General features: G+C 54.4%; 8 protein-coding genes across 8 annotated transcripts; 2 read left to right on the top strand and 6 right to left on the bottom strand.

The window, feature by feature from the left end:
- Nucleotides 1-829: 829 nt before the first annotated feature.
- Nucleotides 830-2,032, top strand: G647_05621 (uncharacterized protein; the record flags this gene model as incomplete). The annotated part of the gene is made up of 4 exons (XM_008729948.1): nucleotides 830-898; nucleotides 972-1,009; nucleotides 1,065-1,157; nucleotides 1,216-2,032. 4 exons carry the CDS (start codon nucleotides 830-832, stop codon nucleotides 2,030-2,032), a joined length of 1,017 nt encoding a protein of 338 aa, XP_008728170.1.
- A 747-nt stretch (nucleotides 2,033-2,779) lies between these two features.
- G647_05620 (uncharacterized protein) lies at nucleotides 2,780-4,858 on the bottom strand (the record flags this gene model as incomplete). The annotated part of the gene is made up of 1 exon (XM_008729947.1): nucleotides 2,780-4,858. One exon carries the CDS (start codon nucleotides 4,856-4,858, stop codon nucleotides 2,780-2,782), a length of 2,079 nt encoding a protein of 692 aa, XP_008728169.1.
- A 360-nt stretch (nucleotides 4,859-5,218) lies between these two features.
- On the top strand, nucleotides 5,219-6,195 carry G647_05619 (uncharacterized protein; the record flags this gene model as incomplete). Its single annotated transcript, XM_008729946.1, has 2 exons — nucleotides 5,219-5,469; nucleotides 5,535-6,195. The coding sequence occupies 2 exons, from the start codon at nucleotides 5,219-5,221 to the stop codon at nucleotides 6,193-6,195; spliced, it is 912 nt and encodes a 303-aa protein (XP_008728168.1).
- A 4,495-nt stretch (nucleotides 6,196-10,690) lies between these two features.
- G647_05618 (uncharacterized protein) lies at nucleotides 10,691-11,665 on the bottom strand (the record flags this gene model as incomplete). The annotated part of the gene is made up of 1 exon (XM_008729945.1): nucleotides 10,691-11,665. The coding sequence occupies one exon, from the start codon at nucleotides 11,663-11,665 to the stop codon at nucleotides 10,691-10,693; it is 975 nt and encodes a 324-aa protein (XP_008728167.1).
- A 300-nt stretch (nucleotides 11,666-11,965) lies between these two features.
- Nucleotides 11,966-13,279, bottom strand: G647_05617 (uncharacterized protein; the record flags this gene model as incomplete). Its single annotated transcript, XM_008729944.1, has 3 exons — nucleotides 11,966-13,027; nucleotides 13,080-13,152; nucleotides 13,209-13,279. 3 exons carry the CDS (start codon nucleotides 13,277-13,279, stop codon nucleotides 11,966-11,968), a joined length of 1,206 nt encoding a protein of 401 aa, XP_008728166.1.
- Nucleotides 13,280-14,884: 1,605 nt separating this feature from the next.
- Nucleotides 14,885-17,998, bottom strand: G647_05616 (uncharacterized protein; the record flags this gene model as incomplete). The annotated part of the gene is made up of 1 exon (XM_008729943.1): nucleotides 14,885-17,998. One exon carries the CDS (start codon nucleotides 17,996-17,998, stop codon nucleotides 14,885-14,887), a length of 3,114 nt encoding a protein of 1,037 aa, XP_008728165.1.
- A 2,329-nt stretch (nucleotides 17,999-20,327) lies between these two features.
- G647_05615 (uncharacterized protein) lies at nucleotides 20,328-21,251 on the bottom strand (the record flags this gene model as incomplete). Its single annotated transcript, XM_008729942.1, has 3 exons — nucleotides 20,328-20,909; nucleotides 20,959-20,991; nucleotides 21,054-21,251. The coding sequence occupies 3 exons, from the start codon at nucleotides 21,249-21,251 to the stop codon at nucleotides 20,328-20,330; spliced, it is 813 nt and encodes a 270-aa protein (XP_008728164.1).
- A 1,156-nt stretch (nucleotides 21,252-22,407) lies between these two features.
- G647_05614 (uncharacterized protein) lies at nucleotides 22,408-26,230 on the bottom strand (the record flags this gene model as incomplete). Its single annotated transcript, XM_008729941.1, has 5 exons — nucleotides 22,408-22,539; nucleotides 22,642-23,894; nucleotides 23,952-24,840; nucleotides 24,936-25,312; nucleotides 25,363-26,230. 5 exons carry the CDS (start codon nucleotides 26,228-26,230, stop codon nucleotides 22,408-22,410), a joined length of 3,519 nt encoding a protein of 1,172 aa, XP_008728163.1.
- Between the last annotated feature and the right edge of the window lie 747 nt (nucleotides 26,231-26,977).

The raw sequence follows: 26,977 nt of genomic DNA, 5'->3' as shown, positions 1-26,977 counted from the left end.
TCGAAAAATTCTCTAGCCTCGACGGTTCCTGTGTCCTCCGAGATTTTGACACGTCGCAACACGTGCCGAGACCCCAATGTGGCTGTTCACGCTTGTGAGGCTGTCCCGCGCCCTGGAAGCCATCGCCCACCTAGCGGGCTTGTGGGCACCACTCGCAGGACGAATGGGTGCGCGTTCAGCATCGACTAGACACCTTCCAAGACCTAATCGGGGGCCGCGAGTCTAGAAACTTGACAGCTTTAAACACTAGCGACTTCGCAAAGATGCTTCCACCATTCTCTGGCCAGGATCGTGGAAGTTTGCAGAGGACGGACTCGGTCTCGTTTGTATCCAACACGGTGCCCCGCAAGCTCCCCAAGGTCGACGCTGCGGACTCCCAGCATGATCTGATTCAAATGCTCGCCCCTGTCCAGCCACCGTCCATCCTTCTTTACCGTCCCTTGAACAAGGCAACTCTGCTGCGAAGCCCAACGTGCTGACCGCCATTGTTTACCTATGATAGAAAACGGTTCGGCCCGATCACCCCCCAACAATCACCGGTCTCTCTACGACTACCTCGGGTGCTTTGGCATGAAGTAAGCACGAATTATATCGCAATCCTGGTCTCGGCCAACGGCCAGAGCGTTAGTTGCCGGGCCCTTGCTTTAGGTACTTTCCGCCTGAGAGCAGCCAATTTGCAAGGTTGCTATCCGGCCTCTACGCGAGTGGTCCCTCGTTGTATCGGCCGTTGGCTTCGGCCTCGTCATACCACCACCCCCCTTCCACGACATTACATATACTCCGGCGGGCGGCAAGCCATTGTGCTCCTCAGGAGCTCCTGAAGCTCGCCATGTGTCCAGAAGGGGAGGATGTCGACGACAGTCAAAGCGAGCGCTCCAGTCGAATCACTGCCGATCCTGTAAGCCAGAATGCGAGAGTGATCATTGCATGTTCCCCACCGGAATTATTCCTGACTGCAGACGCTATGACAGGGCATTGCTGACGACGATTCGGCATATGGTGATGATGCGTGAGTTCCGAGTTCGAGTGCTGTTGCTGACTCTCTCTGACGCTGTGCTGTTCAGCTCGACGGAAACAACTTCGATATCGTCGTGGATAAGAGACTATCGCATTGAAAATGGCCGGACATACCACGCCTTCAAAGATGGGAAATACTGGTACGCTTGTCCAGACCTTGTCCGTCGGGCTACAAGAAGACTGACCTCGCGATGGTAGGGGCGCCAATGACGAAGAAGCGATCCAACACCATGACATCGGCCATAACCTCTACCTCAAAACACTCCAAAACCGCCTCTTCCTTGCGCCCATCGGCCCCGACCCGTCAGAAATCCTTGACCTCGGCACCGGAAGCGGACTTTGGGCCATAGAGGTCGCCGACATGTACCCCTCCGCCATTGTCACCGGCACCGACCTCTCCCCCATCCAGCCTACCTGGGTGCCCCCGAATGTACGCTTCGAGATTGACGACATGGAATCCGAATGGACATTCGAGCCAAACACTTTCGACCTGATCCATATCCGTGGCTTGCACGGCACCATCGACGACTGGCCCACCTTGTACCAACAGTGCATGCGATGCTTGAAACCTGGTGGCTGGCTCGAGCAGGCAGAGTACTCTGCACAATTCACCTCCGACGATAACACTATCCCGCCAGCTGGTGGGATCGTTGTGTGGAACGCCGTCGGCCCGGAATGCCACGCCAAACTCAACCGCGAGTTGCAGGTACTTGAATCGATGAGAGGACATATGAGCCGTGCTGGGTTTGAGTCCGTAACCGAGCAAAGATATAAGTGGCCGATCGGGCCCTGGCCAAAAGATCCGGCCTTGAAAGAGCTGGGCTCATGGTGCAGAGCACATATCGAAACAGGATTGGAGAATTGGACATTACGGCTGCTGACTAGTGTGCTGGGATGGACGGCCGACGAGGTTAGGGTGCTGTGCGCGAATGTCAGGGCCGAGATACGGAATCCAAAGGTTCACGCCATTCATCGGATGAACGTGGTTTATGCGAGAAAGCCTGGGGGCAACTAGACCCGAGTCTATGCGAAGAGGGGAAATCCTTTGACACAGAGTCCCTACCAGCGGCTTTTTGCATTGTGAACTTGGGCGGTCATCTGAGCGATTATACGTGGGTCGGAAGTTTTTGAGCGAAATGCGGCTTTAGTCGACAGAATGGTTTGATCACGGACACGAGATATGGCATGGCGGTGGCGTGCGGAGGCGTTTGACATTCACCGAAGCGGAATCTGACTTATCGGGGCGGCACAGTCACTACCGAAGATACCTCAGCAGTTGTTTCTGCAACCAATTCCGGAGTTGGTGGTTAGCGAGTGGGATTGCGGACACGACATCATGCCGCGCGAAAATCGACTTCTGCGCGAATCGAAGCCCGGGCGAGGCAGGACGAGGTCTACACACATACAGGAATACAAAATGTTTCGCAGCGTGACTTGTGTGAGCGAGAGCATGAGATCAGAACAATATACGATATGGTAGGTGGTACCCACGATGTAGGCCTTTCACCCCATTCTACCACAGCATATTGTGCCTCGCCTGTCGCTGATATAGTACATTTCATGGTATTCGACTTCCCAATTACCTCGTTCAGGATACCCTGGAACGTCTGGACACGCAGACCGGTATGTATATGTACCTGTTCGTCGATAAGTATTCGTGAAGCACCTGTCGTCTTTATCTCCAGACCCAATAGCCCCTTTCCATCATTTCACCGACCTTCCTGTAGGCTCGGCCGATTTTCTAATGATATCTTCCCTCGGCTCAATAGCCCCGAGTGCCTTTTTCCGGCTGCGGTTTAATTGCACCGGCAATCCCTGTGCTTCCTGCTGTCGTTTCTGCCAGACCTGGGCTAGAAATTCCTGGCTGGTCGAGAACAGAGGGCGGCGAGGTCGCGGAGTCCCTTAGTGCTCTACCATGGGCTTTCAAGTCAATCCACATGGCCTTCCGGGATTTAGCCGCTTCTTCCCTCGCGCTCCTCAACTTTGCTCGGACCGCTTCTGACGGCGAATTGGGACGATTGGACGCTGGAAGATTGCGACAACGCCAGCTGGCCAGCTCTCCGGACCACACCACGATGGCACGGTCGGAGACTTCTGAGTCTGGATCTCGAGCGAGGTCTGGTTCAATGGTGGAGAGTGTTTCCGTGGGTAAGACTCGCACGGCCAAGTCATCTCTCCATGCTTCGAGTCGGATGCCGTCGCCGTCGCCCCACGAGAATTCGCTGGTGGGATCGTCACTTGATCTTGAATGGTCGGTCGAGACCTTACTCACGACCATGCTACCGACCCGAGCTGCTTGGCTGGAATCACCGACCTCCATGACCAGAAGTTGCGCACCCGCCGCCTCAGCAATGCGACGGAGTGGTTGGTAGAACAGGTCGGCCTGCAGGATCGCCGAGGATTTGATGGATCCACAAGCCAGAGGCACGAGCGCCTCTCTGGGTTCGTGGTTGCGCACGCTCGGCTCGGTCTTTCCGCCCAGCTCGTAGTCCTTGGCTGCAATGTAGGGAGGGTTCGCGATGACCATGTCCCAGGGCGCGCTTGAGAGGGAAGGACGGCTGATGTCCTCGTCCGCCATCCCGGCTGCGGCAGCATTCACGACCTTGCGCAGTTGGTCGTCTGAGTCCCTGTCTTTGTACAGTTTACTTCCCAAAACCAGAACATCTGCCTGGCGGAACGACACAGAGTGGATTGCATCGGGACGGAGAAGCTTCTGAGAGATATTGTGGTGGAGATTCTTGCGGGCCAATTCGACGGCCTGAGGTTTGTCGTCGATACCGACTATCTCGAGATCAAGTCCAGGCGGCAGACTAGGCTTGGTTGGATCAATTGGCTTGAGGATGGAATGCAGCAATAGCGCAATGCAGCCGGTCCCGGTACAGAGATCCAAGATGCGAATCTTGCGGGGCTCCTGCCACCAAGGTCCATCCGTCGGCTGGGTGGCAGCAAGTGCCGCCAACAGCAGCTTCGCCGCCTCTTCAGTATAGGTCTCAGTCTCGGGTCTGGGTATCAACACGCCACGCTGGCACAGAATGTCGAGAGTTCCGAATGGTTGGTTTCCCATAATGTATTGGAGAGGCACTCCCTTCGATCTCCTGTCGACGTTGTGGGCCAGGAGCTTCTGAGCCCGAGCCTGAGCGTTGCCGACGGCCTGGGTACTTGGCACCACCTCCCCAGTTTTGGCGTGGAGTCCCAGTTCGCGCTTCCCGTCAGGAGACCGTGACCTGATTGCGGCGGACTGTGGGCGGGATACTTTTACAGTCCTGGGTCGCTTCTTTTCCGTAGGATCGTGTGCCCGCTTTTGGTGTGTGGTTTCCGAACTGCTATTTCTCTGGTCTGGAATCGCAGCCTTCATGCGGCCAGACATCTCTCCGCCCGCTCGTCCGTCGTGTGCTTGAACTTTGGAGGCTGTATTTGTGTCGATTGTGACGCCGGACTGCCTGAGTCTGATTTGGTATCCCATTTGGGCCTGGTATGATTTGATCAGACGACGGGATTCAACCTTTCTCCAGAGAACCTTGGGCTTGCGGACCCTACCCAAGCCTTGCTTAATCGACTCTTTCGGGACATGGCTGTGTTCAGCTTCGGTTCGACCTCGTTTTACCCCCTCCGTATCAGGCCACCCCATCTCTTGGGGAGTTCCGACTCCCTGATCTGCATAAGGCACAGGCGGTCCTTGACTGGCGTATCTCTTCGCGTTGACGGCTTCGTAGGCGTGTTCTTGGAGCCACCGCAGCTCGTTGCGAGCAGACGGGAGGTCGCGACATACTTGCAAGAGCTGTGTCAGGAGCGGGTTTTCCGAGCTGGCCTGGCGGATCAAGGCTGGGGAGAGACGTGGCATCTGCTACATGTCGTCGGCGGCCTCAGTTAGCAGCTCGCGGAGTGAAACTGCGGCTGTTGCAGAGGTGAGAAGGGTTGAAAGCAGAAGTCTGTGTCTGACAGCGCGTTTCTTGTCACTAGAAATAGTGCAACTTTCCGTCTGACAGCTCAAATTTTGATTTGGAGACTTCATCTCGGCCTCTCCAAGTCGCGTCGACCATCTCCGTCTATCAATGCAACAGCTACGATAGCAAATGGTTGATCCCCTCACATGGACGTGTCCTCGGTATATAGTGACAGGTAGGCTTCTCGGTGTCTTCAGCGCTTCGTCCTCGATCCCTCCTTGACCAACATCCCGATTTCTGCCACAGCCCTCGCAACCATGGTGAAGAAAGTCTTGGTCGGATACGGCATTGATGTCGACGCCGTCAGCGGCTGGATCAACACGCAGACGGGCCAAAAGGCGGACGTGACAAACATTTCCCGCGGTGTCTTTGGTGCTACTGTAGGGACAGACCGATTACTGAAGCTCTTCGACAAATACAGCATCAAAGCGACGTGGTTCATTCCGGGCCATTCGATCGAGTCGTTCCCGAAACAGATGGCCAAGGTACGAGATGCTGGACACGAAATGTTGGTCACCGCTCCGTGCATCTGATCTACGTAATGAGCTGCTGATATCATGCATCCGGCCCCAGCGGACTCCATGGCTACACGCACGAATTCATCTCCCAGCTCTCGGCACAGCAAGAGCGGGATGTGCTGCAGAAATCCATCCAGGTCATCACGGACTTTACGGGTAAGAAACCTCGAGGCTTCACCGCACCGGCGTGGACCCCATCGCCTAGCACGGTCAACCTATTGGAGGAGCACGGAATCGAGTATGACCACTCCTTCATGCATCACGACTCGCAGCTGTACTATCTACCTTATCCGCCGCAGCAGTGGAAGGAGACGGACTACAAGAATCTGTCGGCCGGTGACTGGATGACTCCCATGTCATCACTGCGGCCGTCATCGCTCGTCGAGATCCCAGCAAACTGGCACGTCGACGATTGGCCTGCGTTCCAGCCACAGCGAGGGCCGGGGTCTTCTGGCTTCATCGATCCACACCACATTGAAAGGTTTTGGCAGGAGCAATTCGACTTCTGCTACCGCGAGTACGAGCATTTTGTGTTTCCAATCAGCATCCACCCGCAAGTCAGTGGTAAGCCCCAAATCGTGCTCCTGCATGAGCGGCTCATCGAATGGATCAATCAGCACGAAGGCGTCGAGTGGTGCACGTTCGAGGACATGGCCACCAAGTTCAAAAAGGGCGAGATTCAAGGTGTCAAGGTCGAGGGAGGCGTTGACATGTGAGCCCCCAGTAGAGTTATGAGTGTCTGCCCGTCGATCTCTCACTGAGAGGCCTTGCGAGACTCTAAATGCGGACAGTCAAGCCCGCAGGAAGTGGACTGAGCGCCGGACAGAGAGTCGCCCTACTGCAGAGAGTTGGAGCCTTCTCCGGCCGCTGTCTGTCCCATGACATTGGATACATTCGAGAAGCCGTCCTAAGCCAGAGAAGAGCTAGGCGTAGGCGATCTTTTCCACCGTGTTCGCTGTCATATGTTTGCTGTCTCCGAGCCTCCTTTCTTCCATCCCCGACCCCAGAGTCGTAACATTCTTGCTCCATATTGCCCACGGCAACTTCCCTGGCTCTATGCAGGAACCCCAGGAAAGAGAACGAAGGTCCGACGGGCCTGCTCACATGCTTCCGACGCGCCGGTGTCACTCTTCATATTCTCGTTGGATGGAGCTTCTCGTCACCGACTCGTACCCCGACGCCATCGATGATTGATCACCCTCGTGTCCCTAAGGCCTAGGCGGAAGATGGCGCAACTCTCGCCCAAGCGAGGTGGCTAGTACGTGCCCGCCAATCGCGAATTTGCCCTGCGAGACTCCTAGATTAGCTGCAGTCCTGCAGACCAGCGCGCGGGAAGAGGGAATGTGCATTTGCGGCCCCAGCTTGCTGCGGCCGAGTCCCACGCGCAATGTCAGCCTCCTCACCGCCCCTTTGGACCTCACTCGGGGGTTTCCTGTCCCTTTCTCTGCTCCCAGCGTGTAAGCAAACGACCTGTGCACAACACTGATGTCCGTCGTGCGCTCGCCGCTTGCGATTGATCCGGAGGCAGAGGGTGGGCGCAGGCGTACGAGGTACAGTGGTGCAAAGGCGAGCTCCGTGACCGACTTCCCCGTTTAATGCTGGACAACCACACCATCCCCCAGGCCTAAGGCGACACCGAGTTTTCGGTTCGGTGCCTGACGCGGTGGATGCCCTGAAAGGGCCTTGCATGGCATCTTGCAGGAGAAAGTCAGCCTAGGCACACGCCGGACAGGCCTGGTAATTCGTCGCTCTGGCCGTTGGCTGGGTCGACGGTACCGAAACGCCACACAGTCACCGCATCTTTGACAGCTGACACAGAACAGCGGCAGCACGGAAGAAAATGATCTACCTGGCCAAAATCCATTCTGGGTCGACTACGTTTCCTGGCAAGGGTTGGACGTACTCGGTGCCTGACTGGGTCCATCCGTTGACATGCCTTGACACTTTTGCATCACCCCCGGTGCTTCGTATATGCCGGCCAGCTTCGTGACGGTGTCACCGCTCCCATCGGGACCTGCATATAAAGGTCCTCCATTGCCCAGGGCGCCATATCTGTCTTTCACATTCGATATCCTGCCCAGAGACAACTCCAGCGGGAACGTTGCTTCTAGGAATCTACAGACAAGACAAGCACTAATCGACAACATGGGTCGCGGCCATTACGATGTTGCTGGGATCCTCAAGCCCATGGGACCGCAGAGACCGAGTCCCAAGAAGACGAGAGACGCCCACCAGAGCACACCAGGCCAGATGATGCCAGCCTCGACGCAGGGCTCATCTCCGCGCTGCCACAAGCCATCATTCACGCACCACTGATGCCTTGCTGCGGCAATAGAGGCAAGGGCCAGCAAAACAGTGGGTCGCACGCTTGATCATGAGCATGAGCATGGATGGATACAAACAGCAGACGTCAAGCCAACTACATACATATCCCGAGCAACCCAAAGACGGTCCGACCATTCATCCATCACCGCCTACTCCGACGATCGATCACGTCAGACAACATCACCGCCTGCCTGGAACATATCCGGACCTGGATCGATATCTCTTTCAGCTGAGCACCGTTTCCATCTGACACGGCTTGCCACGTCCGTACACTTGCACCGTTCGGTATCCGAGCTTCCTCGGCAGCGCAACGCCAACGCCAACGCATCAGTGCGCTTGCTCATCACTCCGAGCGCCATGGAACAATCAAATCAAACCAAGCATTTACCTTGTGCGGCGCTGGAGTAATGAGATGCGATGCGGTGTCCACACACTCGCTCGATCTGCAAGCACGGGACGACTGGCCCTGACCCAATCCAACTCGACCTTTTTTCTCATCTCTCCCACGGTTTCAGGATACAGGCGGACGGATCTGAAGGCGCTAGATGGTGACTATACAGTACGCAGCAGGAGGAGCACGAACAGTTCTTACCGTCCGCTTGGGATTGAGGTTCACTTCTCTTCGGGTGGCTGGCTGAGCTTACGAGGTACATGATATGACGTCCCTCAAGGATGCGATGCGATGCGACGCGCCATACATAGTTAGTACAGTACCGTAGCACTTGGCCACCGACGGGCACTTTGGATGTGTCGGCCCCAAGAGATACAGCTCAGCTGAACGGTTTCATGCAAGACATAGAGGATATATGTAGTCCGTACGGAGTAGTTGCTTCATAATCACCTCACTCCGTACTCCATGCCCCATACTGCGTACTCGCGTACCCATATGATCTCTGACGGGGAATCTGGGAAATCGCATCACTGACCATGACACTGCATTGCCACCGCCAATGCCACTGACTTCGCATCACGCCGGCACACGCGCACGCAAGAGGCTGAGTGAGTCGAGTCGAGTCGAGCCGAAATACGAGGGTTGGAATTGATTAGTTATGCACGGACCGTGAATGACATCAACTTGAACGTGAGCATGAACACGAGCATGAGCACGAGCATGAACATGAGCTTCATCAGTAGTCCATGAGGTGGCGCGGCCGAGTGTGAGCGTGAGCGTGAGCACGCGAGACGCCTCGCATATTTCGCCACCCACCTCGGACTTTTCCTTATTGTCCTGATTTTCAGCCTCAGCAGCCTCATTGTGATCAGCCTCAGCTTGGGAGCTGCAGTACCGCGAGTGCACAGCGCACAGTGCACAGTATCTGACTTCTACGGACGCAGTCTTCATACACCGAACTGCATCAAATGCCGCGCTGGGACTGGATTGAACTGCTGAGCGCAGCACAGGGCCGATTTACCCACTTACAGTAGGTACCACCGCCACTTACCATCGTCGGTACACAGTAGAGTATGATCCAGTCAGAACACGAGCTGCCCAGTTGACAGTATCCCCTTTCGAGTGCAAAGGCGTGCAGTGCGGGACAGTCCAATCCAATCCAATGCAATACAGTACTAACAGTGTTTCCCTGAAGTCGTCTAGCCAAACACATCTTGTAATTAGTTACCCCCGCCCGGGGGCGGCGCTCTACTTGTGTACACAGCCGGTACAAGAACGTATGGGAGATATTCCTCAGCGCCTGTGACAATGGTGTATGAAGAGGGAAACAGGTTACTACATACTACCTAGGTATGCAATAACTTTCTGATGGGTCAAAGAGAGCGTTCGCCGCCGAGCACACTATGCATTACTGTAGTTGGCGCTACTGATGTATTCCCGGTAGTGGCACTGTCTGGTCCATACGCTCGGTTTAGGAGGAGGAGCAGAAGGAGGAGAAGCAGAAAGGAAGAGGAAGAGAAGAAGAAACAGGAGAGTAATCAACTACGCACTGTACTCGGCAACATCGACGTCGTGCGTAAAGTGCCCGAACTGAACTGAGCTGGGCTGAGTTGAGTTGAGCTGAGCTGAGTGCGTGTTCCTGTTGCTGTGCATGAGCATGGGAACTGAGAGCTGACTCCCTGAAGGGGCGAGTAGATACTCTACTCTTGGAATGTGGGCTGCGGCCTTTGGGTTGTGGCCTTCAGGCTGGGTACAACACCAAGGTCCACCCTTAAGATCGTCTATTGAAACATGCTATGTGGTCCCTCGCAACTTTACTGGGCCAATATAGTCAGTCCATCAGCTACTGTTGTTCATTATGTAGATGCATTTTAAACGGGTCAGTAAGTTCTCTGTTGTATGTGAAAGGGAGAGCCACCACTTGCAACTTGTATTAGATTCAAGGAGTGTTTCATGAGACGACCTTTAAGGGTAGACTGTAGTGCTTACCTAGTAGATGAGCTCACAGAATGGTGCTGTTGTCTCCTGCTCTGATACGTTCCTGTACTGTACCAGTGTGATTACAAGGAATGAGTACAAGTACGAGTCTGGATGTAGAGATTCGAATTTGATGTCGGATTCGAAACTAATATTGGTTTTAATTCCCCCGTTTCCTGTTCCTTTCCATCCGTTCTAAACTGTAAGTCTGATGACTGAGCACATCCGATGTCCATCACAAACGCCTCGCCATGCTATATGGGGTATCTGAACCAAAAATTTCAATGTCAATGTCAGCGTCAACGTCGAAATCAAAAGCCATGCCAAAGCCATGCCAAAGCCAAAGCCAAATCCGCCCGATCTCCGGAAGTATACCACGCACCAACAAACCAGGACCGTGTCTCTGTCTTAACTCGGACGAAAGGCAACCGCAACCCTGGCCATGTAGAAACCCATTCGCCCTTCCCGACACTTCTCAATCATCCGCGGTTACCATTCCGGCAAATGACTGCTGTCCTTTATGACCTCTCCAACCTGACAATCTCACTTTTCAGCACGGCGGCCAAACTTTCGGTCGTGCCCTCGATCTTGGCCTTCTCCGCGGCCGTCAACTGCCCTAAAACCCAGGCACTAACATCATCTTTCTCCCGGGACACAGGTCTCCCAATGCCGACTCCGATCTTGATAAACCTCTCTCCCAGGGTGGACAGCAAACCAGCAGACTTGAGGGATGATTGTACGGATTTGATCCCGTTATGACCCTTGGGCGACGATTCGCCGCGGCGCAATTTGATCGCCCCGAGAGAGGACTCGAGTTCGTCATGAAGGATGACTAACGCCGTAACCACGTCTTCCGACGCAGGATGCAAGTTTGTGAATGCTTTCCATGCTTTTAGAGTCCCTTGACCGGAGATGTTCATCATGCTTGCACTCTGCCAGAGCGTGTATTGTGGTAGGCCGACATCGAGTCCGGAGCTGACTAGACCAGAACCGAGGAGCTTCGATTTCGTAAGTGAGGGGAGACCCAATTGACTGGCGACGTGTTTCAGGACGATGTGCCCCACGGAGTGGCGTGTGGAGTGGTATGGCGGCGGGTTGCCCAGTGAAGCGATCAGAAGGCGCACCGATCGCATCGTAGTAGGGGGCGGGTGGGGTGAGGGTCCTTTGAGTCGGCGGATGCGCAGTGGCGATGGGATGATAGGTGAGAGAATGGGTTTGTTGCCTGTGTCGATCGGTGGAGGTGGGCTGTGGGAGATTATGGGCTTGACGGGCCGTCTCTTGACCACATCTTGTCGAGGCGTCGAGGGGCTCGGTTGAAATTGCGACTCGGGCTCGATCTGAGCAGCGGCTTCGAGAGCCACTTGGTCAACAGGCTCTGGCCAGAAGAGATCCTGATCAGGGTCGCGATACTGATTGTACAAGTGGGACTGCAACTGGGAGGCAGGTCGAGGGTGTTGCCGTGGGTCCGGCTGCGGTTGATTTCTGTCAGCCATGGATTTGACAGTGGTTGCGAGAGCGGTGCTTACCTTGGTTCAAACGAACGACGAAGAGTTGGTCTTTTGTCTGCGGGAATCGCTTTGTGAGTGACTCAGGACCCAAAGTCGGACTGACAAAGCCAGGAACCGAGTGAAAAATCCGGCTGCGTCATGTTCATGGTTGCTCAGCCGCACCAGCTAGCTCTTTTCGGTCTAGCGCTACCAAGGCTAATAAATAGCTCGCGTTGGCAGCAATCTCGGCGAAATATGTGGCGAACTCGCACTGTGTAGGCTCGTGGAATCCCAGTTGGAAATCGGTCAAACCCCTTCATAACGCCGCTGCGTAGGGTCTGGGGCTGCCAGTTCTTCGTCGTCCAAGGGGTACAGACGGTCCAAGGTCCAGTCCGTCTTCGCTGTGTGTGGTGGTTTTCGAACAGACCCAGCACTACTGGTACTGCTCGATGCAGGGGTGGCATCAACGCTGATTTCCTTGTCCTTGCCGTTCTCGTCTCTGTCGACCCAGGATTTGGGCGTGTCATCTCGCGACGTGTGAAGCTTGAGTTTGTGCCACGAGAGCTTCCCGTGTTCACCGTCGGAATGACTCACTTGACGCGACCGGGGCTGACTCTCCAGTTGCAGGACCCCGAGACTGTGCCCAGTAAGCTCTCTCGGTTGTCCTGCCTGGATGTGTGCTGCAGTGGAGTCGCCAAAGAATGACCGAAGATTGAAGATCTTTCGAATCAGTGCCCAACTGTAGGGCATGTTGGCCACAATCATGGCCGTGCTCGCTTCCCGACAGTACCAGTACACCCACTCCGTGCTGTACGGTTGAGTGAAACTCTTGCGCTTGCTCAGGATGGCGCACAGCATGGTGAAGAGACCGAGGCTGAACGGGAAAACAAGCAGAGCTTTCTTCCGGAGGGGCAAGTGCGCCCTGACAAGCAGTGGGAGAGGGATTGACAGGATCAGGATGTCGCTGGTGAGGTTGAAGACGAGGTTCATGATGAGATGGTGGAGCGCAGTCGTGCATTGCACATTATCCGTAGGCGTCTGCCAATAGTCGTGGAACGGGCGGCACCATACCGCAAAGTAAAAGATCTCCATGATAATGTACGTCACCACCACATATCCCGCGGCGACCTTGACCACGAGAGCTTGTCGAAGGTTCTGTGTCAGGCGCCAGTAGAGCAGCAGCAGGCAGCATTTCGTGCCCCATTGCACGGCGCACATGCATTGCTCGACCAGCAGAACTGTCTTGGAGCCCCATGTTCGTTGCGAGATCTCCAGGGGTGTGAGCGTGACTGGGTGGGCTGGATCGATCAGGTTCGTCGAGACGTTCAGGTCAATGTTGAGGAAGGCGATGAGTATGGTGTACAGGCACTGGTGTTGTTAGCCACGCAGAAGCGCACGAGAGATATTGTGGCCGACGGACGGTCAGAAATACCATGACATAGTCCTCTGCCTGGAGCCGAAGCACAGACTTGAAATGCATCAGTCGCACCACCCTGTGTCGGGTTGTCAGCCCTTCTTGAATTCTTGTCTGAGGGTACACGCTGCGTACACTCGAGCAATGACCATGCATACGGTCACCGCGTACCATATCCACGATTCCACCACGAACGGCGCGCCCATGCTGTCTGTCGGGCGTGGGGCGGGTGTAGGATTTCTCGATGACGTCGCTCGCTTCGTTACGAGCAGATCGGGTACCGAAGGACTGGTTCGAGAGGAATGGTCAGGTCTGTCGAGGGAGTCCTCATGTTGCGAGGATGTTGTGCGTCGAGGTCAAGAGGTCAGGCCGAATGCGATCGTGCGTTTGCCAGGGATAGAGCGCAGCTTCACCCAGCAGAGATATCATGCGGCGTCCAGGGACACTGGTGGTGATAAGGACATGCCGACGAGCTAGGCTTGTCCGGGAGAAGAAAGGTGACGGATACAAGCGAGCCACTCTGATGGTCGGTTTGGCCGTCGATGGCGAATCCTGCCGTGGAGAGGCGGGTTCTGTGGGTGAAGTGAGTGACCCGAGGATGAAAGGAACTCGATTGCAACCCGATGATCTTCCATCTCAAACGCCTAGGAGAGCCCCAACGCGGGAGAGGACAAGGTGCGTTCGAGGACTAGCGGGCGCTATCAAGCCAAACCCACCCTGTGTTTGGTCGGGTTGCATTGGAGAGGAGGAGAGGAGGAGAGGAGAAGAGGAGCGGGATAATCGTATCTACGACCCGCAACATCGAACTTTTGCCATGTCAGCCTCTGGAATTGTGTAGATCTTCGATTCTCTCAGTCTGGTGTTTCCTACTGAGGCTGTTTGCATCTGTTTGTTCCACTCCGAAAATGCAAATAGAGGAATGAGTGATGACCGCGCTGACAGTCAACGGTGAATCCGGTCAAGCGTCAGGGCCGCTTCTCCGAACCAGGCAATGGGGAAGCTTGACCTCAAGTGGGATACGGAGTACTGGGTACGGAGCGAGCTGCTCAGGGGGAAGAGATGGGGGTGATGGGGGTGATGGGCTTGGGCCTCGCATCCTCGCCGCGCTCGACGGAGGCTGCTGAGAGCCGTTATAAGCGACCGGCATTAATTAGTGTTGTGGACAAACGAGCACGGGATCGGCGTGTTGAGACGGTTGGATGGTTCACAAAACCTTGAATTCTGACAAGCAGAATGGCGTAAGAAATGACAGAATTAAGACGGTCGAAGGATTCACGCACTCAACAAAGAGCAGAGCGGCCAGGAATATCAACCCAGCGACGCAGTAGCAAGGATCGAGGGCTTAAACCTCAAGGCTTCTCGAGACCCGTAACCAGCTGCTGGCGCCCAGACAGTCAGCAGCGGCGCCGCGTCTACTGTCTGCCGTCTCTGCACGTTATGCTCCAGCGGTGCCGCGAATACTGTACATGTGCTTATTAGATATTCCATTAAGTTTCTGTGTCGTGTATATCCAGTCGGGGTATCATCTCTATGTTCGCATAACGTCCTTGCTGTTCAGGGCTGAAATGAAGGCTCCCTCGTCCCTCGTCCCTGCTTTGGTCGAAAAGACCGAATAGCCTCCTATGTCAAGCCTGCCTCCTGCATGTGTCGTGTTCGCTTTTGTTGGCTCCTGCTCATGTTTCGCTCAGACCGGCTGTTCAAAACCCCCAACTCCGTCATGTGCTATGGGTATGCCAAGGAATGGATGAATAAATACATAAATAAAGGCGTAGAAGTAGAGAGCGTAGACTCCATTTCCGCTCGACTTGTCGCTAGCCGGTCGAGGATCGCAGCTTCTTGTTGGCGTTAGCCTGCATCTTGCGCATGGCTTCGCGGTGTAGATCTTGCATGTCCGGCCGTCTCATCATCTGGTCCATGAGGTACTGCTTTTGTCGCATCGAGTTGCGCTGGTGTTCCTCGACGAGCTTCTGATTCTCCTTTTCGGCTTTCATTTGAGCTCGGCCCTGCTCTGCCATCACACCGGTGATGCCTGTGCTTGCGGCTCGTTGTTGCTGCGAGAGCCGCCAATCGGCCAGAAGCGATTCTCGCCGTTGAGCGTCGGTCCTCACGTCCCTCTGTGGTGGTTGGTGGGAGTTGTGCGACTCCATCCTCGTCCCAGTGGCGAGACCGGGCGTGGAACCGTGTTGCGTTAACGGACGAGGCATCTCAAAGAGGTCCTGTGTGCTGGTATACGGGCTAATGCTGTAGGCCGTTTGGGGCCGGGGCCCGCTGTTGCTCCGAGAGGGCATCATATGTGGTGCCGACACGCGCCGGCTTGACCTCTTCGGATTCGGGAACTCCATAGGCGCGTCCTCGGCAATGGGCGTACTAATGAGGGAGTTCTGCATTGCTGGGTTCAAAGAAGCACGGTTGCCTCTGCTGGAAGAGTGCCAGAGAGATTGGCTGGAGTTCGACCGCGACGGTGCCCTGCCGCCACTCCGACGACGCTCCTGGTCTGAGAATGAACGCTGCGAGACTGGTGGCTTAGCAGCTATTCCAACACCACCACCGCCTGCTTTGACCGTGGGCGGCAAAGTCGCTGCTGGGGAAACTTCGCCAGCCGGGTCTGCGGTGAGATGTTCCTTTTCGGACTCCATTGATACCGGAGCCAGATGGGTGGGCAACTCGTTGTCAACGCCCTCAATGGTCTCTGGCTCGTCATACATCGGTTCTTCAGCCACAGTGATATGCTTCGCCCACTCGTTGGTCCGGTATGACAAGACCACGCTCGACAGCTGGCTCGGCACTGACGCAAGAGCAGTCTTTGTCAAAGTGTCAGCGCTCGAAGTGCTCGACTCCGATGTGTGTGACTGAGGGTTTTGGGGTTCACAATGCTCAGCCCTAAAGGTGCTTTCCTCGGGCGTCTGTGCCTCCTCTGAGCTCGTACCGCCATTCTTGGATATCCTATCAGGCTCAAGGACCAGGCGATCTCGTTCTAGATTGCCGCCAACGCTCGAAGCCGGTGTGCCTTGCCTTTCAGTCGAGGGCTTGTTCGGATCTGCCGCGTCGGCAAACGTGGGTCCAGAGTTACGTGCCGGGGATATGACAATATCCGGCGGGGATGGCACATCCCTGTCCAGCTCGACGTCGATCGCGTGGACGTCCAGATCTTCGTTGTCAACGTCTAGGGTTGCAGCAGCCGAAGATGCTCTGCTGTGTGGCCGTTCCATGTCAATGAGATGTTCTTGTGACTGAGAGTTGCCGTTATAGTTCACACTGAGGTGTTTGGATATCCGGGAAAGTGACTGTTGCGAAAGACGCTTGAGTCTTGATGGATCGCCAAGTTTCCCTGACGGATCAATGGGAGCGGCACCAAGATCGGAGCCACCATCATTCGATGCACCCGGAGCGCTCTTTCCTGCTAGGGAGTCACGGCTGCGTGTACGCTCCAGCCCACTAAGGGGAGTTTTGGTCCTCTCCAGAGCCTGGAGAGCTCTCTGCCGCTCTTTCGTCGCAAGAGCACCGGCATCCTCATCTACTTCTTCAATGACGTCCACTGGCAGTGTGCTCTGCCGCTTGTTCTTTGAGCCGTATGCCGAATCCGATCTCCTGGGGCCGTACGCATCCGTCTCCAAGCTTTCAGAAGAACCTTGCTTCGATATCTGGTCAAGCTGAACGACCGACACAGTGGAATATCGCTTCTCGGGATGTGCGTTCTGCCACAGTACGGTGCTCCGTCTGCTCGCGAGGCGGTCGCCGTATTGCTTCTCCCATTCTGACTTTTCCCGTTCGTTCTGCCGTTGCAAGTGTCGGCCCAGAGCAGCCTCAACGGCTTCTCTCTGGCGTGAGTCCTCCTCGTCGACGACCTCCTTCTCACGCTCCTTGGATCTAATGACCTTCCAGAGTTTCATCTGTGAGAGCACACCGATGATGGTGCCAATCACAATTATCGCATTTTCGACCTTGATTCCTCTTGTCAGTGGGAAAGTGTTGGTGTTTAAGGGGAAGAGGTCGTCGTTGAGATCCCAGATGTAGAACCAGAACTCCTTCAAGCCAGCCCGTGTAAAGCAATCAACGCCCAGTGTGAATGCCGTGGCTCCGCTGAAAGATATTGCTCCGATTAGCGCATATGGCCGAGAGTAATGTGTCCACGACAGCGCCCAGATTGCAATACAGAATATTCCAATGAAAACACCTTTTCCTCCCGAGCTAGTGACGAGGCCACCAGGTCGCAGTGTGAGCAGCCACATGCTGAAACAAAACCCGCCCAGCAGACAGGCAAAGCCTTCGGTGATTTCTTTGAATACCAGGGCTCCACCTCCAAAGATCACACCGGTCATGAAGATTGCTACGAAAAAGCCTCCTTGGACAGCATTCGTGACCGGTGGGTTCATGACATAGTCGACCAACGCCGTTGTCGCAATACTCGCAAGGAACCCACAGGACAGGAATATCTGGACCCATCTGCTCTTGACCCCAATCATCGCATATGTGGCGCCGAGGACAATGAGGAACACTCCGGCGATACCAAAGGCCGGTGTGATTTGCGGATGTATTGGCAGTGCATCTGACTCTTTCTCGTCCGAACTCGACGTAGCATTGCTGGCGGTAGTGCTGGAAGCGGTCGGCAGGATGGATGTCGTCGTAGGGGAATGCTTGACCGTCGAAGAGAGACTTGACGAGGACGATTTTCCAGCCGATGTAGATGATGCCGTGGATTTAGAAGACTGAGCCTCGTTTGTTGAGGTTGTTGCAGCTGCTGTGACCGTCACGCTCTCTGAAGCTGGAGTGTCTGTGGAGACAGAGGGCGAGTCGGTCGTAAGAGCTGGAAAGCCAGTATCTGTCGTCTCTTGCCGTCTCTGGACCTGCGCCCCGGGGACGGCGTCGACAGTCAGAGGTAGAGCCCATCCCAGCGCCGTCCAGACGATTAGTCGAGAGATACGCATCTTGCTTATTGCTGACGAAGGCGAAGCTTATGCTTTCGAAATGCGCTCTTGCCGCAAGCAACAGACTCTCAACGCATTCGGAGGTCTTTTGGCGGTGAAGGTTCAACCTTAAACTCTGCAAGTCCGGTACCAGGTATCCTGAGTAACCATTGACGTGTCTCCTGGCCTGCAATTCGACGGCGGAGAATATCTGACTTCAATCCAGAGTGTCGAGTAACAACCACGGGCCCCAAGAGAACGGAGACAACAAGGCCAAAATGCTGTCAAAGCTACTCTCCTCCCCACCCGGCAACAGCAAGATTCTTGAACGAAGTGGAAAAGAACAGCATCAGGCGGGTCTGTAAGGCATTGAAGCTGGGGACATGGCAAACTAAGAGCGAAATTGAAAGTGATGGAGCAAGCCACGCCCTCGCATCGCCGTACGCTTTGAGACGCGAGGGGCGTCCAATTGTCCAAATCGTCATCAAGAAGCAAGCCAGAACGAGGAGAATCGAAACGTGCCGATTAGCCTCCGTTAACGAGACCCGCTAGGGGCGTAGTCACGCCCACGAGCGGCATCATGCATTTGAAGGCCGGGAAATTATGCGTTAGAATCAAGGCTGGAACTGCCGTGCAAGGTCAGAACTCGAGGACGATTCTTGCGGTGTTACGTGTTCGCCGGAAACTTGACCCTATCTCGAGCACAGGCGAACCAGTATTCGCTCGAGGAGCTGAGAAGGATGAGGTCGACCTGCATGATATCTGCACGAGTGTCTGCAGATACCACAAGAGTGTTGGACGACGGACAACGTGTTTCTCGAGCTTGAGAAGGCCGTCGCCAACCCCATGCGCTGGATCGACAAAAACCAGAAACGGCACACATGGGTGCAGATTGAATGGAGCCGGACAAGCCGGGGTCAACGCCCCGAGATTGGGTGGACGGCGTTATGTAGCTCGGCCAAAGCCCTGTGGACGTGCCATTGGTTGACGACTGTCCCGGGAGCCTCTTGAAATTGACGCTCTCTAGCCTCCAAGCCTCTTTTCGAGCTGCAGCCTGACTGAAAGAGGAAGGACAAGCTGCAGCATCAGGCGGCTCAGGCTGTGTCTGCCCAGTCAATAGGGCATAGAGGGGCCATTGCCCAGGGGGGCGGCTCTGAACTTCCGGGTCTTGGTAAAAAGCTCTTCTGCACGTTGGCCATGTCTCAGTCCGTCTCACAAAGTGCCCTCAACTTCGGGTCGTTGTTCAGGTTTCGAGCACATCTCGCTTGTGAGGACATGTAATATCCTGCCGATACATTGTACGAGTACCAGGTTGTGGAGAGGCCGACAGAGTGACGTGCGTCCTGGTCTCAGCGGAGGATCGCAACACGACCAAACGAGATTTCTGGCTGATGCCCTGTCGCGCGCCTTGCCTGAGGCAAATTGCGGACTTCTTACGTGAATTGGGCGCCGGACATCCACCCACCACGTGAAGCTCCAGGCCAATGGTGTCCGCCCAGACGAAGGAGGCAGCTGTCAAGACGGGGTTGGGCTCAATATACACGTACAGTCCTTACATGTTGGCGCCCAGATTTATATAATCGTCTTACAGTGACACATGGGAAATGTCAATAGCGTTCAATCTTATTTGTTCTGTTGCAGACATTCGAAAGGAGAGTATCACGTAGCTTTGATCCTTTTCCCTGCATCTTATCGGCGTCAGGGAATCTGCGACTTGTAGGGGTTGACGAAGTTTGGCGTAGTGGGTGTTCCGTGGAGCGTCGAAGATGGCGAATGTGATCGACCGCTTTCCACATTTTCCGTGTCACGCTTATGTGGCTTGTGCTCGTTCTTTGTCCACCAAGGGAGCAGTGAGAGCCACGGCAGCCAGGTGACAAGATACCTGAAGCGAGTGGGTTCGCCTTGTAGGAGCTCGTCCATGTCTGTGTCTTCCGGCGGCATGTCTTCTGGGAGTTGGGGGCGGCGGTTGAGAGCATTGGTCGGCGGTGCAAAGACCTTAAAGAACCTCTTCGTGCCGGGGAACTCCTGTCGTGTTCCCGTGAGGCGAGGATCGTTGGGAAGGGAGGGCTCGTCGTCAGGATCTCGCCATTGCTCCAAGACCTTGTACATCAGCCGAACAAAGCTGAAGCATCCAATGATCATAGGGATGAGTTGAGAAGGGAAGAAGATGCGGTTGCCGGGGCCAAGAACTCCCTTGACGTGGTTGAAGTTGAGTGTGCATTCGACCAGTATCATGGACCACAGAATCCAAATCAGATTGCCGATCCTGAGGAAGTAGAAGGTCCTGCGAAGCCTAATGTCGGGGCATTCAGCTATTTGTCTCGCGCCATAAATGCACTCATCCGAGGACTCACTCCTTGTGATACAGTCCAGTAGCATAATGCAGCCGAGTGCTCGTTCGCCATTTCCCCTGCTTTGCCAAGTTGGCCGCCTTGGCCAATCTGGCGTAGAGGGCTAACGTGGATGCGAGCAGCATGATACCAAAGTAGATAACACATCCAACGCAGATGATGATGTAGAATATCCTTACGCCGCCGTCGGCACGGACTTTCGCAAACATGAAGGTATATACCGTCTTGCACGGACCGGCGTCCACGTTGATCTCAGTCGTGTCTGGTTGAATACCAATGATCCAGAACCAGAGCCCGTAGACTGCAACAGCCATGGAAAGCAGCAACCTCAGATGCGTGCCAAAGCCTCCGAAATGGCGAATCCCCTTTGGACCTTCTCCGAGGTAATGGCAAGTGCGATACCCCCAGAGGCTGAGCACCGAGAACACTGTGCCACCAGACAGATGCATCAGAATCACACAATCGAGCTGCGTCAAGACCTTTGTGATGGTACACCTGACCATAGCCACAAGATTCGCAAAAAGAAATATGGCGTTTGTATCCAAGGCGCCGCCGATATCCCCAGCTACGAAGGAGTTGGCCTTCTCTGGTCAGTTTGCAATGCATGAAGGACTGTTGGATCCGACTCACCACCCAGCCAGTTATCCAGGAGAAGTAGATGCCCTCATAAGAACGACGTTAGCATGCCATATTTGTAAGGAACTCATTTGGGGGTCACGAATTACCAGGCGGACGCCAATGCCATAATAGTCAGCCGCTCGAGCACTCTCACATTCATAGTCGTTCGGATTGGGCCCTGTGATGTTCGTTCGAGGAACGAGCCACTTTGTTTTCTGCTCGGTTCCTGCGGCTATAGCAAAGTGCGTGGAAGACAAGAAGAGAAGCATAGCAACATAGCTGAGGAGACTGGTCTTTGCCGCCATGGTGTGAAATAGGATGTGCAAAATATTTCGACAGAAAGACCTACATTCCCAGTTGCAAAAGGATTGCTACTTTCTTTTCAAGCACGCTCGGGCTTGTTGAACATGTAAGAGCAGTCCATGTCCAGGCATCTCGGTGAGGCGTACCAAGGCCTCTATCGAGATGCCCATAGAAGGTTGTACTACTAAACGAAGTCTGGCACCAGAAGCCAGTCTTCTGGCTATTGAAAGTCAAATGCGACTAGAAGTCCAGTTCAGCCCTGCACTGTATGTAGACGGTATGCGCCGATTTGCTTGAAGCTTCGGCATCTCGTCGAATACATTGTCGCGTCGCCCGTTGCGACTTGGCCGATGACGAAACGAAGTTTGCAATCCAACGTCATGGGATGAACATGGTTGCTGCGACGCGGTCGATCAGAAGCACGCGCCTGACGCCTGGCGACGAGGTGAAAGCACGTGAACCCAATAGATTATCAGATCGCTGAACCACAACTAACAAGGTCGGGTCAACAGAGAATCATCAAAGGCATCAACAAGGCCAGCACCGGTGTGCGATCTTCGTGCCGACAGGGTAGGGTGGCGTCGATGGTGCATGGAACAGCTATCATTGCTTTAATGGCGTGGGACGCCTGAACAGAATCTCCGATTCTCATGGTCGTACGCCGCAGGTGTGTGCTCTGGTTGTATAGGCAGTCTCATGAAATTGAAGGTTCAGCCATGTGAGTCCTCGCCCTGGGTAGGAAAAGCTGAAGCATCTGCTCTGTTGATGGCTCAACAGATCTGTTTGTGAGAGGGAAGTGAAATACATTTCAAGGAGAAAACAGCGCCAAGCCTGCGGTGGATCAAATAATCCTATCATGCACTTATCGTTGCTGGCAGTTGTAGCAGTAGATGGTTGTTGATGGCAGACGATGGCAGACGATGGCAGCAAGTCGGCGTAGCTGGAACCAAGCTCAACCTTTTATTTTCAGGGCCTTGTCATTGCCTGGTAGTACTATGTACTCATTATGCTAACACCTACATATGTAACCACTGTACACTCGTTCTCATAAACTCGATCTTTCCACCCAGAAGACGGCAGTCGTGTGCTCTATTACCCATCCCTGCTGTCCCAACTGGCGTATCTGTCGACAACTATGGTCATTCCTCGCCAGCTTTCTCAATGCTCGGCCTTGGCTTTGCTCAGCGGTGGCAGCGTCCCGTCGTAATGAACCTTGAAAGTGCACGGGAAGACAAAGTACGAGCCGTGGTCTTCGCGCATGTAGACGTAGAAGCCCCCGTCTCGCGGGACCTGACGTGTAGAAGTCAGTCAGAGGATCCTGTCATTTAAAAAAAAAAAAAAAGGGGGAGGTGGGTGCTTTATTGGGCAAGAGGTGCGTCGTCGATGCCTTACCTTCTTCAGCTGGCCTTGCGGTCCTGGGGCTCTTCGCAGATTCTGCAGTTTGCCCACAGTTCTGAGCATGGCTGTCAAGGCCACCAAACTGGCTTCCTTGCCAAGGCAGGTATGCTCGCCGATCCCATAGTGAATATATGACTCTAGCGGTCTATCAAGACGAACCTCGTTGGGGTTGGGGAAGACCCGGGGATCTTTTGCCGCTTTCACGAACCCGCAGAAGACCTTGTCGCCGGGCTTGACCGAGATTTTTCGCCCATCGTCGTCGAAGGTATGGTTGACTTCGGCGCGGCGGTAGCTGCCGAAGGTGCCGTTCAGACGGATGCCTTCATTGACATAGCGTAGGAGCTTCTCGTCCGACTCTTTGCTGTCAACCTTGGCAAGACGCTGGATGTCCGGCAGATACCTGAGTCCTTCGTCGCTCAGATAATAGTCCATGATCTGGGTGAAGACCTGAGACTGGTTCGGCACCATGGCACAAGCGGTCGGCATGATCTGGCTGAAGGCCATGTCATAGGTGCTCATGCCGGTCTCACTGAGGCGCCGGATCATGTGAATGCCGTAGTCGGCCAGTGCATTCTCATTCTCCCTCCGACTGTCGAAAAACCTGGACGCAAAAGAAGTGGCCGTCACAGACTTGATGTTGACTTCGATAAGCTTGCCGAGCATGTTTGCAAGCTTCCTCGCCACCATACGTAGCGGGAATGACTTTGTTGGCTCAAAGTCGAAGAAGATCGCGGTGAAGATCACACTCATCGCCATCCATAACTCCTGCTCTGAGAAGATGCCACTGGGGTTTTCAGCTGTCTTGAGAGGCAGGGCAAACATGTTCGCCGCGAAATGAACATGTGCCAGATTCCCAACATCTCGAGTCAGGTCCACCTGGTTGATGCCAGCAATGGTACAGCTTTTCTCGTGGAGCAGACGCAAGGTAATGTACTCGTAGAAATGCTTGACATGCTCGTGCCACTTGTCCCTGTAGATGAGCTGACCCATAGTTTGGCGCTGCCTGCGGTGGAAGACGGTGTCACCTCCGAGACAGAACCTCTCGCCTCCTCTACCCATCACGAAGCCCAGGCCATCATCCCACATGACTGTGAAGTCTTGGGCCCGCTCCAGGAGGTATTTGGCACTCTGGTACGAGGTCAAGGTGACACGCGTAGGGATGTACTCTGGAACACTCCAGTCGTAGTCCTGATAACGCCCAAGGTTCTTCATGATTTTGGCATTCTCACTCGGAATGGTCATTGGATCTGGGCGTGATCAGTATCGGCACCTTGAGCTTCACAAGAGAGACAGGGAGCACTTACAATGAGCATAGATGCTGTTGGCCTTGAAATGATTTGGGAGGGCCCGAAGGATGAGCTTATAGAATACACAGCCCTGATTGACAGCAAGGTTGTACGCAACTTCATTGTATCCCCAATTGGTCAGGTTCTTGGGTGTATAGTCGAGAGTGTAGAACCTGTCACCACGAACCAAGGCAACAGCGTCAGACAAGACCACCCGGGATATTGTATGTGTCGGACAGATCCCCACGCCTGGGACCATTGGTTCTTTGTATTCTTCGACTGCGAGTCCAGGATATAGCTCGATGAAGTCAGGATGCTCGTATAGATGTTTGAGCTGGTCGGCCACATATGGGTCTCTGTTGACTTCTTCGAACGTGTCGTATGTCTTGAGACCAAAGAATTTCCGGTACTCGTTGAGTGTGCAGAGGTTCCACGACCGCCCTTGCATGATACCTAGAATGGTAATAGCTCGGAGAGACTTGGGGATGTTTCGAGCTCCGAATGCGCCTGAAACCTCCTCGATGCCAGCTTGCATGATCTTCGCGAGTTCGCTGTCTTCAAATTTGCCGTCGGCGTTGCGCTTGAGGTGAGCGAACGGTCTTTGAAGGGGGTCTTTGGGCAGATCGTGGTCATACTTTCCGAGTCCCATCATCAACTCCTTGAGGGAGACGTCGTCTGGCTTTTTCCCAAACAACTCATAGTAGACGTTCTCTGTCCAAGCCTCATCCATCTGTCCGATGCAAGAGTGCCAACGGTACGAGAGACTGAATTCGGCGCTTACTTGGTTGCCAACTCCTTTGGGAGTACCTTCACTTCCAAAGCTCTTTGGTGCGTCCATACGTGGGTCTAACGTCCAGGTGCTGTTGGTTCTGTTCAAGTTCACTATCGTGCGGAGATAATCATACAACTAAAGATCTTCGTTAGCATATGTGGGTGCCGGTAGACGAATAACCGCAAACCACGGAGAGAACCTGAAATCTTCCAATGACCACGGGTACTTACCGTGATATTGATATACAGGCCACATGTAATCAACCGTCCGGTCTGGAACAGGTCATTGTCATACTTCTTCCATGCTGCTTGGGATTGTTCTCCTGAGAGCTTGCTGGGGGGCGGTGTGAAACGGCCGTTCTCGTTGATGAGGGCTAGCTGCTCGACCACGTAGTTGTGGAACCGATTGAGCATGATGAGCATGACGCCACAAGACGGTGGGAATGCAAGGAGCCTTTCTTCGGCGAAACAGTCTGGCTTGATTTTGCCGTGCTCGAACGTCCTCATCAGATCTTGATCTTCTTGAGTGTCGCCATACAAGATAGAGAGATCCAGGTAGCTGGAGGTCTTGCTGTTGTTGTAGTCTCGGTGATCGGTCTGGAAGAGGTCTGGATGGTGTTAGTTTGTGATCTTGAATCGGAATCTCCGGGGAACATACCGTGGATGATCAACGAGGCCCAATTGAAGAAGATGCTCGAGACGTTGTTGGGATGAGGCTTGAATTCTTCTCTTGCCAGAAGCGAGTCGAACAGGAGTCCGGGGTCGGGCAATGCACCGGGTTGCACCGTCCTGGGTTGGACTGAACGTGCATAGGGAGTATTGGCAGCACCGAGTTTGGGAAAGATGTAGGAATTGTTCGATCCGTCAGCAGAGCGGTATTTGAAGTCGTCTCCAAGATACGACATCGGCGGATGTTGCAATGAGTTCCACAAGAGGTCCAGGAGCGAGCCGGTGAGCTTGACCCGATTGGCAGAGCGATCAGGAAGAGCGGCGATGAGTTGCATGACCTCTTCCATGTGCATTTTCCGATCGTCAACCGGACCGCCAGAGAGCTTGTCCTCGACCATGTGCAAGGCTGCTTGGGCATCTTTGAATCCCAGGTGTTTGAGATCCTGCCAGAAACCAGTCGGTTCCTCCTTCTCGAGGTATTGGCCGTCTCCGGACTGGGTTGGGAGCGGGCGCTGCGATGCGTGGATCAGTTCTGCGAATTGGCTGAAGGCACTTTCGACATCCTTGCGTGTCGCTGGTGACCCATCCTCTTTCTCGTCTGGTGCTGGAGAATCCAGGCTGGTAGTAGGTTTGTACGACGAACGTCGTTGGACGTCTTTCGTCTTCTGCAGGCTCTGGCCAATCGATGCACCGTTTGTCGTGGCACCATTGGTGTTTTCCCCGTTTACCACAGGCGAATGCTTGGACTCGTCAATGGATGGAAGAGTACCATTGCCACCGTTGCCACCACTGCCACCGTTGCCATTGACGGCCTTGTTCTTCCTAAAGCTAGAAGATAGCCTGCGTAACAAGGGCATGCTTGAGGTCGTCTTCCGGAATGGAGGTTATGCTCGGGGCCAGGTTGCAGAACGAGAGAGAAGAGACTTGGATAGGGACGTGAAGAGTCGGGAGAGGTAGAGATCAGAAGCTGGGGACCATGACTGCAGCGAGGGATGGCTCAAACATCAACATGAGGAGTGGCCGAGCATGATCATCGCAGCTCCATCCCCATGTCGGAGAACTCAGGCTGTCTATCACGGCCTGCTAAAGGTCGCCGTGGTGGGGAAGTAGCTCAAGGGATGGCTCGAAGCGGCATCCGCCGGCCTTGTATCATGTGCACTGATGGCTTCGTCTGCAGTAGCAATTAGCAGATATATCGAATGGCGTCGATGTGGCAGCTCTTGTCTCGAAGTCATGATGGCACCGTGCGTCGTCCGTCTGCGCGCCTTCTGAAGATCGGCCTTGTTGGGCTCCATTACTGCGCGAGCGGGTCATCTGCTTGGATCGGTGTCTCTTCATATCGTGCCACTGAGGACTCGTCTTTGTGTAAGTCGTGCATGCTGTATCGAGACATCACTGAAGCACCTGTGCGGACGAAATAGGGTAAACGATCGAACATCCTTTCTGTGATCACATTCTCCTTTTACGTGAAATGTGGTGATGGCGTACAGATGTTTGCTGTCAATGCGTCCTGGATCAATCATCTTCGCGAGAACGATGGAGGTGGTAGGACGGTTGAAGGTTAGCAGCGGAGGTGTCAGCTGTCGGTTGTGCTAATGGGGCCC

Source organism: Cladophialophora carrionii (genome assembly GCF_000365165.1).
Source record: "Cladophialophora carrionii CBS 160.54 unplaced genomic scaffold supercont1.4, whole genome shotgun sequence".
NCBI lineage: Eukaryota > Fungi > Ascomycota > Eurotiomycetes > Chaetothyriales > Herpotrichiellaceae > Cladophialophora > Cladophialophora carrionii.
This window is presented reverse-complemented; position numbering and strand designations above follow the sequence as displayed.